The 12,249-nt window shown below is 46.2% G+C and overlaps 1 protein-coding gene across 3 annotated transcripts in view; it reads left to right on the forward strand.

Annotated features, from left to right (window-relative positions):
* Positions 1 to 12,249, forward strand: part of PPP2R2C (protein phosphatase 2 regulatory subunit Bgamma) — a 325,395-nt gene that overhangs the window by 124,234 nt on the left and 188,912 nt on the right. For 2 of the 3 annotated variants that reach the window (XM_025195335.1, XM_025195342.1), the window contains exons 1-2: positions 5,546 to 5,635; positions 6,511 to 6,602. In XM_025195335.1, coding sequence (XP_025051120.1) covers positions 5,634 to 5,635; positions 6,511 to 6,602 — 94 coding nt within the window. In that variant the 5' untranslated portion in view covers positions 5,546 to 5,633. Of the gene's footprint in view, positions 1 to 5,545; positions 5,636 to 6,510; positions 6,603 to 12,249 lie in introns of those variants that run through there. The other variant, XM_025195330.1, reaches the window with a different exon arrangement.

Here is a 12,249-nt window from a genome sequence, read left to right on the forward strand (position 1 = left end):
TGGAGGGAGTTGAGGCCAAGAGAGCCCTTGCTGACGACAACTGTGGCAATACTGCATGAAGGAGAGATGATCTTTCAAATGCAGAGAAATATGGTCCCCCATTTGCAGAGGCTAGGAAAGCATGTTTCTCATACTTCCTCTGACTTCTCATTCTCAGTTTCAGGATCTGGCAGTCATTTGTGTGCTGGGGTGATGGTTTCTATTGCTCGTGCTGATCTCAGGCTTTGTTAACAACTCCCAGTCAACGTCAGCTTTATGGTTTAACAACTTGTCCTGATTTTTTCCCAGTTTATGACATGAAACCTGAGATCTGGAGCACAGATCTGGTATGGTTGCAGTTGTGCTGCTGCTTATATTTTCAGGCTGGCAATGCCTGGCACACTATAGTGCTTGGTGAATACGCTGATTCTGGATGGCACCCAAGTGGATAATCTGTTTCTTAAGTTATGTGTTAACATGGGCTCCTGGCTTGTCCTAGCTCACTGGATTATTTGAAATACAGAAGAGCTTTGCCTGTGTTGGCTTTATGAATGGTGATCGCTATTTATTTTTTTTAATGAGGAAAATCAAGTTTTTATCTAGGGAATGCTCTAAATAGCAGGGTACAAGGTGCATGTAACAGATTCTAAACTAAACTGTAATCCTTTCAGGGTGTAGCAAAGCCACGGTATACAGTATATAGGAACCCTGACCACACCTTGCTCGTTAGAAGCCGGCTTCTTGATTTGGCCGGGCTCCCTGGATGCTGGAACATCACCGTGGGATGGGAACTGACTGACATGGCTCCGTGGACCTGTGATGGATATATGTTAAATGCCTAGCCCATTTTCCTCCACAGGCCATCCTGGCTGGGAGAACAACATAACACCAAACCATCATTTGCTTTCACTGACATGTTTGTAGGAAACCAAACTAGAAGAGCTAAGTGAATGGGGATTGAATAGTATTTGTTATTCCAATTCCAGACAGTCCTTTAGAGGCACTTCTATAATTCTTGTTTATCACAGTATCTTTAATGCAGTTGTTTTCCCAGTGCTTCTGTGAGATATGAACTAAGATTTAGAAAGATTAAGTGGGGTTTTTTTTTTTATGAGGCAGACAAGGTTCTTTGGGTAAATCTGATATCTTTTATTAGACCAACTCAAATAGCTGGAAAAATTCTTCTTAGCAAGCTTTCAGGTTTAAATACATTTTTTCTGAGGGTCACACAATCAAGTCGGTGGTGAAGCTGGGAATTGAGCTGTAGCCTCAGACCAACTCCCAAAGTATGGGTCTCGTGTAAATAATAGTTTTGGGCGCTCTTACAGGTGCTCTGGGGAGGTGCTTTAATTAAGGAATGGGAAAGGGACAGCCCTCTCTAATTAAAGTGCTGCCATGTCTCAGAGCCACTCTAATTAAAGCGCCGCCGCGTCTCCTGTATCGGTGTCCTTGCACTTAAAAATGGTGGGGGGTTCTTGAACTAAAGTTCATAGAATGTGCTTTAGTTCAAATGCTCACGCTGCCATTTTTAAGCACGGGGATGCTGATACACGAGACGCAGGAGACTGCTGGAGCACAGTAATTGCCACGGTCCAGCAGACTTGATTAATTGAGTCGGCTTCAATGCACTGGAATTCCAGCACATCGGAGCAGCCTCGGCAGTCATGTATAGATGCCCTTTGTACACAACTGGAGTCAGAAATATGCATAAAAGGAAAAAGAGGGAAAGCTGTGGCCTCAGGATGGTGGGAGAAATGTTGAATTCATTGTGAGAACAGAATGTGTTGCCTCACTTGTGCACTGGAAAGGAGATGGCTTTTGTTTGGCATTGAAGTTGCTGGAATGGGAAGACTTTATTATTGATTTTTTTTTTTTTTTTACATTTTTCCATACTTAGAAATATTTTCCTTTTTTTCTTCCTTGTTCTGTGAATAAGGATCTACTTAATCTGTAGTTTCCCAGATTTTGCGGAAACTGTCTGCAAAATCCACAAAATCAACAATGACAAAAAAACTTTATAAAAATAAAATACAGTCGTAGTCAGGAGTCCTCAGTGCTAGGAGGGGAAGGTGCCAGCTGGCAGGGTGTTATGAAGGGCAGCAGACAAGATGGCAGTTACCCTCTTCTCCCTCCCTTCGGGGCCTATCTGCCAGACAATGTCGAGGGGGCTGGGTAGCACAAAGGGCAGCCGGTGATTAAGAGGATGGCTGCCCCCTTGTCCCTTCTCACCCCTGGTGCCTCTCTGCCAATCAGCGCTGGGGGGTGGGACGGCCACGAAATGCCCGTGAAAGCAGCTCTGTGTGCTGCAAGTGAGCTGTGAAACTCCCTTTGTCTCACTGCAATTTAAGGAGGTCCCTATCAGCGACACTCAGTGTGCAAGATTCTGCTCTGTAACAGTAACCTATTATACTAAAGTTTCATATTGTGATGATGATGAAATGAATGTCACCAGACTCATATGTCGTAAGCATGAGGGCCAGATAACCAGCAACAGGTGGAACAGTTTATATCAGGGGTAGGCAACATTTTTTGGCCGGAGTGCCGAAAAAGCCCACAGTGCCTACCTTGGAAGGTGCTGGAGTGCCGGCATGCCAGAAAAACAAAATTGGGGCATGGGGTAAAGAGGGGTGGGGAGGCAGCAGCTGTTTGTAGCCTCCTGGCTGCAGCCGGCCCAGGCTCTGGGGTAGCTGCTGCCAGCTATAGTACCTGGGCTGCTTGCAGCCTCCTAGCCACCTGCTGGGAGCAGCCTGGGCTCCCGGCTGGCAGCAGCTACCCAGAGCTGGGACTGGCTGCAGATGGGACGCTGCAAACAGCTGCTGCCTCTCCACCCCGGCCCCAGTGTATGCCGACGAAAATGGGTTCATGTGCCATGCTCGGCATGAGTGCCAGGGGTTGCCGACCCCTGGTCTATATCAATAAGTCCTTGGGCTCCTGAAGGAGAGCCATAATGGCATCATAGATGGTGTGGTTGGTCATTTGAACTTGAGCACCACAGCTGCAGCCAGTGTTGTTGGAGAAGCCCCAGGACTGCATACTCTTAAACCAGGGGTGGGCAAAATGTGGCCCGCCAGGCCATTCTACCCAGCCCCCTAAAAAAATTAAAAAATTAATTTTTACCTGCCCCTGGCTGCCTGTCACGCGGCCCTCAATGGCTTGCCAAAACTCAGTAAGTGGCCTTCCACCTGAAATAATTGCCCACCCCTGTCTTAAACCATTCAATGCCCGTTCTGAAATGGTTTAGAGCAGTCCGGGCCCTGAGGGGCAGCTGCCAGCCTGAGGGGCGAAGCTGGTGTTGGGGATGATGTTCTTTAGCCATAGTTGTTGGGCTGCATATTGCCTGCTCCACTGATGCGAGGTCCGTGTTGTGAGTAACATGTCATTTGCAGATTCGATGAGCTTATTAGCCTGAGTGAAGAATGGGTTCCAAGACTTCAGGCGGTAGTTGTTTTTCTGGCTTGTGGCTTCTAGGCAGGAGTGGAAAGAATGGTTTGGATCTTGGGCTTTGAGGCCTAGGGCCAGGGTAGCAGCTTGTCTCTGGATGTCAGTAAGGGCTAGTAAGCAGGCAACTGGAGTTGCTATAAAGTGGGGCATAGGGCAGTTTAATATTGTAATGGACTGTAATGTTGAATGTCATGTACTGTAATGTTGTAATGTGAACTACAGCTCCCAGAAGCCTCCAGGGGACTGGAGGAAAGAACTGTAGTGTGCACTACAGTTCCCAGAAGGTTGCAGGAGACAACAGAAGCGAAAAAGCAGCAATGGAGCACAGGACGTGGTGGCTGAGAGATGCGTGGCAGGAGACTCGGATGGAGCACCAGAGCCAGGACTGCGAGCTGCATCAGTAGGGCTCAGATGTGGGAGCCCTGGCAGATGGCAATTAAGCATTTTTGGGACCAGAGGCTGGTTGGGAGTCCCTCCAGAGCAGTTGGAGGGTTTACAGTTTCTCAAGTGTATATACTGTGGTATAGTTTTCCCTTCATATTACCTGTTCTTGGATGATTTCACCACAGTGCCACTGTTTATTACCTGTTACCTGGATTCTAAGTGTATGTACCTTAATGTTAATGTTTATTCACCTGTGCCTGTCCTTACCCATTGACTTGTGACCCTAATCCCCAGCACCTCCTATATAAAAGTGGGAACTTCCCTTGCCAGTTCCGTGTGCCAGTTCCTGGTGTTGCAATGTACAGTATAATGAGAAATCTTAGGTTAACAACATAGACTATGGTTTAAAAATAAAGTAGTATCACAAAAAAAAAACGGAGTGGAAAGATCCTAAGCAGGCTGAAAGTCCTTTCAGCTATTTGAGACAGACAAAGCATAAAAAGACATTTAGCTTATTTATGAAACAAATATAGGTCACCTTCAAAGTGTGAAATGCTTGGCACTTAGTCCTGTGGTAGATTCCTGGAACAGAAGCCACGAATGAAGCTCTTTCAAATTGCAGCTACATTGAATCCGTTTCTGGGGTCTAGGGCACCTGGAGCAGGTACAGACTGATTGTTACAGTGCTCCCTATCATGGTTTGGAGGCAATGTGAGATTGGCCTTCAGAGTGCTTATTCATGAAGTGCGGAGGCTGCTCCGACGTGCTGGAATTCCAGCGTGTTGGAGCAGCCTCAAGTAATTGAGTCTGCTGGAGCGTGGCAATTACTGCGCTCCAGCAGCCTCCTGCGTCTCACGTATCTGTGTCCCCACGCTTAAAAATGGCCAGGGTCGTTTTGAACTAGAGGTCATTGAATGAGCTTTAGTTCAAGCACCCTCACCACCATTTTTAAGTGTGGGAATGCTGATACAGGAGATGCAGCGACACTTTAGTTAGTGGCTCAAGGTCAAGAATTGTGACCTTGAAAGAGCAAAAAGGGTAGTAAGCGGTTGACGTGTGGTGACCGTTGCTGGTCTGGTACCCATCCTTCATCTACATGTATCACCTATAGAAAGAATCATAGAAAATTAAGGTTGGAAGGGCCCTCAGGAGGTCATCTAGTGCAACCCCCTGCTCAAAGCAGGATCATCCCCACTTGTGTCTTTATATTTGGATTGCAAAGTTTAAAACTGTTGGTTATATATTTGGATGGTGTCTTAGATAAGGTAATTTTGCTTGGGGATTGCTCATTCAGTTATGGATCCTGGCCTGAATGCTTTGGTTTTCAGATCTGACTCATTATAGCTGTTGGTTGGAAGCAATTTATGGAAAACCTTTTCAAAAGTAATTGTGAATAATATGCACAACAAGAATTGCTTTTTAGATAGCTTTGGAATACATGTATACATTATATAATGGGCTATTTCCTGGCTCTGAATCCAATTGTAAAATTTACTGGTATGATGCTGTTGACTTAAGTTTGATAGGTGCAGTTTGATAAGGACTGCTATAGCTCTAGTTACTTCTTGGTAATGCTGCCTGTTCTATATTCATCAGCATATACTGCAGACTCCAAGTAAAATGAAACCATTGCGTTGTCACCTGCCAGTCATACATATCGTAGCCTGACACTGACGCCTCCCTCCTGACAAAGAGCATGTGATGTCTTGAGTGACACATTGAGCTTGTGCTTGGGAACAGACAAACTTGCTTTAGTACGGCAAGAGAAAATTGTTTTTGATGTAGGAAAATATTAGATTCATCACCACACTCAAAAGAATGATTTATTCATGTAAGTGTGTGTGTGTCTCTGTCTAATGGACTATACTCTGATATATACAATTCATTTGTTTGTGTCAAACTAAAACTGTTGGGTGAAAAACTGTCTTCCCAGCTGGAAACTGCGAGGAGTAATAGGAGGGTATTTTTTGAAACCTGGCTTTTTGCATTAGTAATAGCTTTCTGAGGTGAACCTATTTGAACTACAGTAATAAAACAAAATGCAGCTATGAAATGGGTGGGACAGGAAGAAAAGGAAATTTCTACTCTTGTATTAGAGCAGTCTGTGTGATAATGCTCTTCACAAAGCAGTCATGCAGGGAATAGGCTAAGGCACTTTCCATTTTAGAATCTAGTGGAGGAAAGAGACAGAAATTTGCTTTGGAATAAACACCAGGGTATAAGATTTCTGGATGGAAGGCAATTTTCTTTTCATGTTCTCAACATTTGTGAGCAGAAGTCTCCCAATGAGTTTTTGCAAGGCTATGATACTGGCCTATGATGAATATTTGTCTGCTTTGGGGTAGAGAAGTTAATTTACATGTAATTTTTTCTATTTTCTTCATACTCTGTTTCCTGGTTAGGTTGTTCCTTCAGTTACTGTTCTTGACTTTTCTGTGTCACCATTAGGAAAATGCAACAAGAATGGCAGGGATCTCCCAGTCAAGGACCAAACACCTCACTGGGGTAAATGAATGAAACTCAGTGGCAGACATAAACTTGGCCCAAATCCTTAATGGGCAGGGGGTGGAGTGACACATTATAGTACCCAGTTACTCATTAATCAGAAGTGGGCAGTGGCACTATTTCCCTCCCCCCCCCACACTTGTACTGTGAAAGGTGCTGGATTGACAGCCCTGGAAATTGAAGTCCTCTATTTCTCCACAGGACAGGTATAGCATGGGCGGCAGCAATGCAAGCTTCCCCACACTATCCCGCCAATGTGTCTCAACCCTGTTCTGAAGAGATCACTTCTGGAGGTGAGTGGGTAGCTTCAGCCCTTGGCTACTCTGGTTGCCAAGAAGGCTGCCATGCGTTGTTTTTTTGTTTGTTTTTTTTTAATTGGCTGGACACTGGTCCACAATGAAGTGAACTGAGACTGCCACTTGTCTTGCATAAGCCACCAAATAGCATTGTTATTAGCAATGAGGGCTGAATTCATTCTGATACATTATTTTAGTTCACTGCTGTTGCATGCAGTTGGATGGAACACCCAAAGTTTGTCCCACCTTTTTTCTCTGCTGTTGTTGCTTTTGGAGGCCATGTGACTGTTTTATGTACTTACATTCACATGCATGCAGATAACTTAGTGCACTTCCTTTCTAAACCTTGATACATAAAATCACTTCGTGCCAGCAGCCACCTTTGAGGAATGCATGCTTTGAAGCATGCAACAGTTTGTTAAAGAAATGAATCTCTTTTTCCTTTGTCTTAAGGGGCTACTTGTTTTCCAACATAAAACAATAACTTGATGGTATTTTAATGCTGAATATATCATTTATTTATTAACATGCACAATGGAAACTGATGCTTTTACTATGAAGTCAGCAGTTGTAAAATTTATATAAAATAGGTTAGAACCTGCAGCACCCTAAGCTCCTATGAAAAGATGATAAACGACACCCGGTAAGCACTTGAGTTCTATAAAGAAAATGGCTTATAATAGAACACTTGGGAGGAATCATAGAAAATTAGGGTTGGAAGGGACCTCAGGATGTCCTCTAGATCAACCCCCTGCTCAAAGAAGGGCCATCCTCAAGTAGATCATCCCAACCAAGGCTTTGTTTAGCTGAGTCTTAAAAACCTTCAAGGATGGAGATTCCACAACCTCTCTGGGTAATCTGCTCCAGCGCCTTATTACCCTCCTTGTGAGAGAATTTTTCCTGATATCTAATTTAAATTTTCCTTGCTGCAACTTGAGACCGTTGCTCCTTGTTCTGTCATCTGCCATGGTCTAACACTATCCTCTTTGTAAGCACCCTTCAGGTACTTGAAGGCTGTTGTTAAATCACCCCTTAGTCTTCTCTTCTCCAGACTAAACAAACCCAGTACTCTCAGCCTCTCTGCATGAGTCATGTGCCACAGCTTCCTAACCATTTTTGTTGCCCTCCACTGGGCTCTCTCCAATTTATCTACATCCTTTCTATAATGGGGTGCCAAAAACTGGACACAGTACTCCAGATATGGCCTTTCTAGTGCCAAACAGAGGGGAAAAATCGCTTCCCTCAGTCTGCTGGGAATGCTCCTACTACTGCAGCCCAGTATGCTGATAGCTTTCTTCACAACAAGGGCACGCTGTTGGCTCATATTCAGCTTATTGTCCACTGTAACTCCCAGGTCTTTTTCTACAGAGCTGCTGCTTAGCCAGTCAGTCACCAGCCTGTACTAGTGCATGAAATTGTTCCATCCTAACTGCAGGACATTGCACTTCTTCTTACTGAACCTCATATATTTCTTTTAGTCCTATCCTCCAATTTTCAAGGTCTCTCTGAATCTTACCCCTACCCTCCTGCATATCAACTACTCCTCCTAGGTTGGTGTCATCTGCAAACTTGCTGAGGGTGCACTCCATCCATTTTCTGCATCATTGATGAAGACATTCAACAAAACTGGCCCAGGACTGACCCTTGGGGCACTCCACTTGATACCAGCTGTCAGCTAGACAGCAAGCCATTGATTACTAGCCTTTTAGCCCAGTGATCCAGCCGGTTTTCTATTCCCTTTACAGTCCATTCATCTAACCCAGTGGTCACCAACCAGTGGGTCTTGATCCACTGGTAGATCATGGAGCCTCTTGGAGTTGATCTGAGGCTGGGGTGCAGGGCTGATTGCCCACATGTATGCACGCGTGCGCTCCAGCCCAGCCTGTCAGTTCATGGAGGAGGGAAGGGGCGGGGGCTAGATCGAGTCCCCCGTGGTGAGGGACAGTGCCGCAGAGGCAGTAAGTTGAGTGGGGCCCTGGCCAGGTGGGACTTACCTGCTGGGGAGGCATGCCCCCGCCCTTTCCCTCCCCATAGACTTACCTGCTCGGCACGGGGGTGAAGGGGTGGCCGTGGCAGCAGCACACAGTAGATTTTGGGTTGCTTTTAAATGCCAAAGATGATTTCCTACTTAAAAAGGTTGGAGACCACTGATCTAACCCGTACTTCCGTGGCTTGCACGTGAGAATGTTGTGGGAAACCATATCAAAATCCTTGCTAAAGTCAAGGTAGATCACATCCACTGCTCCCTCTGTGTTCACAGAGCCAGTCATTTCATCATAGAAGGCAATCAGGTTGGTCAAGCATGACTTGCCCTAGGTGAATCCATGCTGACTGTTCCTAATCACTTCCTTCTCCTCCAGGTGCTTAGAAATGGATTTGTTGAGGACCTGCTCCAGTCCTTCTTCCAGGGACTGAGGTGAGGCTGACCAATTCATAGTTCCCTGGATTCTCCTTCTCCCTGTCTTAAAGATAGGTACTATATCTGCCCTTTTCCAATCATCTGGGACCTCTCCCAATCTCCACAAGTTTTCAAAGATAATGGCCAGTGGCTCTGCAGTCACATTGGCCAACTCCCCCAGCATGCTCAAGTGCCCAGTCCTTCTTCCAGGGACTGAGGTGAGGCTGACCAATTCATAGTTCCCTGGATTCTCCTTCTCCCTGTCTTAAAGATAGGTACTATATCTGCCCTTTTCCAATCATCTGGGACCTCTCCCAATCTCCACAAGTTTTCAAAGATAATGGCCAGTGGCTCTGCAGTCACATTGGCCAACTCCCCCAGCATGCTCAAGTGCATCGCGTCCAGTCCTATGGACTTGTACACCTCCAGCTTTTCTAAGTAGTCCATAACCTGTTCTTTCACTACTCTTGGCTGTTCACCTCCTCCCTAAATGGTGCTGCCAGGTGCAGTAGTCTGGGAGCTGACCTTGCCTGTGAAGACTGAAGTAAAAAAAGTCATCAAGTACTTAAGCCTTTTCTGTGTCATCTGTCACTGGGTTGCCTCCCCCATTCAGTAAGCTATTCACACTTTCCCTGATCTTCCTCTTGTTGTTGACATACTTGTAGAAACCGTTCTCATTACCCGTCATGTCCCTTGCTAGCTGCAACTCCAATTGCACGTTGACCTTCCTGACTTCATTCCTACATGCCCAAGCAATACTCTTATACTTCTCCCTAGTTTTTTTGTCTAAGTTTCCACTTGTAAGCTTCCTTTTTGTGCTTTAGCTTACTGAAGAGTTCCCTGCTAAGCCAAGCTGGCCTTCTGCAATACTTGCTAGTCTTCCTGCTCATTGAAATGGTTCATTCCTGTGCCTTCAGTAAGGTTTCTTTAAAATACAGCCAGTTCTCTTGGACTCCTTTCCTCCTCAGACTGGCCTCCCCGGGGATCTTGCCCATCAGTTCCCTGAGTGAGTCAGAGTCTGCTTTTCTGAAGTCCAGGGTCCTTATTCTACTGCTTTCCTTCCTTCCTTTCCTCAGGATCCTGAACTCAATCGTCTTGTGGTTGCTGCTGCCCAAGTTGCCATCCACTTCTACATTCCCCACCAATTCTTCCCTGCTTGCGAGTCGCAGGTCAAGAGGAGCACAACCCCTGGTTGACCTCTTCAACACTTGTACCAGGAAGGTGTCTCCAACACTCCATATATTCCTGGATTTTCTGTGTGCTGCTGTATTGCCCTCCCAGCAGATGGCAGAGTGATTCAAGTTGCCCATGTGAACTAGTGCCTGTGACTGGGAAACTTCTGTTAGCTGTTTGAAGAAACGAGTCGCAGGTCAAGAGGAGCACAACCCCTGGTTGACCTCTTCAACACTTGTACCAGGAAGGTGTCTCCAACACTCCATATATTCCTGGATTTTCTGTGTGCTGCTGTATTGCCCTCCCAGCAGATGGCAGAGTGATTCAAGTTGCCCATGTGAACTAGTGCCTGTGACTGGGAAACTTCTGTTAGCTGTTTGAAGAAAGCCTCATCTACCTCATCCTCCTGGTCTGGTGGTCTATAGTAGACACCCACTACAACATCACCCTTGTTTTTCTCCCCTCTGACCCTAACCCAGAGGTTTTTAACGGGTCTATTTCTAGTTTCATACTGGAGTTCTGAGCAATCATACAGCTCTTTTACATAAAGTGCAACTCCTTCTCTTTTCCCCTGCTTGTCCTTCCTGAACAGTTTATGACAGTGCTCCAGTCATGCGAGCTATCCCACCAAGTCTCTGTTATTCTGATCATGCCATAGTTCTGTGACTGCGTAAGGACTTCCATTTCTTCCCGCTTCTTTCCCTGGCTCTGTGTACTTGTGTACAGACACTTGAGGGTAACTAGCTGACTGTCCTACTTTCTCAGAAAGAATGAAAAATAATTCTTTATTGCGACAAAAACCTTGCAATATAAAAGTAAAATGGCAACTCACCTATTTGGAAGATGAACAGTTGTGCTGCTAATTGATGTTCTTGAAATTACAAATCTTCAAGTCTTGTACTTTAAACAAGCATGGTGAATACTATTCTGTCTCCTAGAACATTCCACATATTGTGGTTTTCTGAGTTCTTTGCAGTGGAAGAATTGCTCTATTATTTTTCTGTAGTCAAAAAACAAGTGAAAACTAAGAGCTGTTAGTTTCTGAGGGGTGCCTTGAGTCTAAGGGGTGCTTTGAATATAAAAAAGTTGAGAAATACTTTTTTAAAGGTTGGCTTCCTGGTCTATAAGTTTCAGATTCAGAACTGAGTTCCCCCATGTCTGTAGCACTTGGAATCCAGAATTTTGTCTTGAAATAAGCAGAATTACAGCCTGCAAGGGGCTGCTTGGGGCTGGGGGGAGCGGAATGCAGGGGTAGCCATGCACATGTGTAAATGCACATATGCAAGTGGCAGGCAAGCAGGGTGGTGGAGAGCATCTCCTGCAGCTTCCTCCAGGTAAGCCTTTCTGGGGGTGGGAGGCACAGGCAATACATTCGGGGGCGGGGGAGTACAGGCAACATGTTGGAGGTGCAGATGGGCCAAGCTGATGTGGTGGAGGGGCACGTGCCCCTTGAGATTTCTGTGTCCACACAGCAGGGTGCAGGGCTGCAGCTATGCTGGACCAGCTCTGGGCAGGAGCTGCCTCTGCAGCCCAGCAGGTAGGACTGAGGGGCGGGGGGCGGGGGAGGCGTTGCACCACTATGGCTCCTCAAATGAGAGACAGTGGCTGTGTGGATCTGTACCTCTGCTTCTGCTGGACATGCAGGGGGTGCCTTGCCTTGGTGGCCATGGCATTGCAGTACTTCCAGGCCGCAGAGGTGGCTCTTGTCTAGAGCTGGTCTGGCCATACTGCAGCCCCACACCCCGCTGTGGTCATAGGACTTGGGGCAGGGAGGAGGGGCGGACCATACCCCTCTGCCCTCCCAATCATCTTCTGTGCCCCACCGCCTCTCTCTGAATCATAGAAGTAGTGTCGGAAGGGACCTTGTAGATCTTCAAGTCCGACTCCCTGCCTGGGCAGGAAGAAAACTGGGCTCAAATGACCCCAGCCAGGTAGGCATCAAGCCTCTTCTTAAAGACCCCCAGGGTAGGAGCCAGCACCACTTCCCTTGGAAGTTGGTTCCAGATCCTAGCCGCCCTAACTGTGAAGTAGTTCTTACGGCTGTCTAATCTAAACCTACTCTCCAACAACTTG

Source organism: Alligator sinensis, unplaced genomic scaffold (genome assembly GCF_000455745.1).
Source record: "Alligator sinensis unplaced genomic scaffold, ASM45574v1 scaffold421_1, whole genome shotgun sequence".
Classification (NCBI taxonomy): domain Eukaryota; kingdom Metazoa; phylum Chordata; order Crocodylia; family Alligatoridae; genus Alligator; species Alligator sinensis.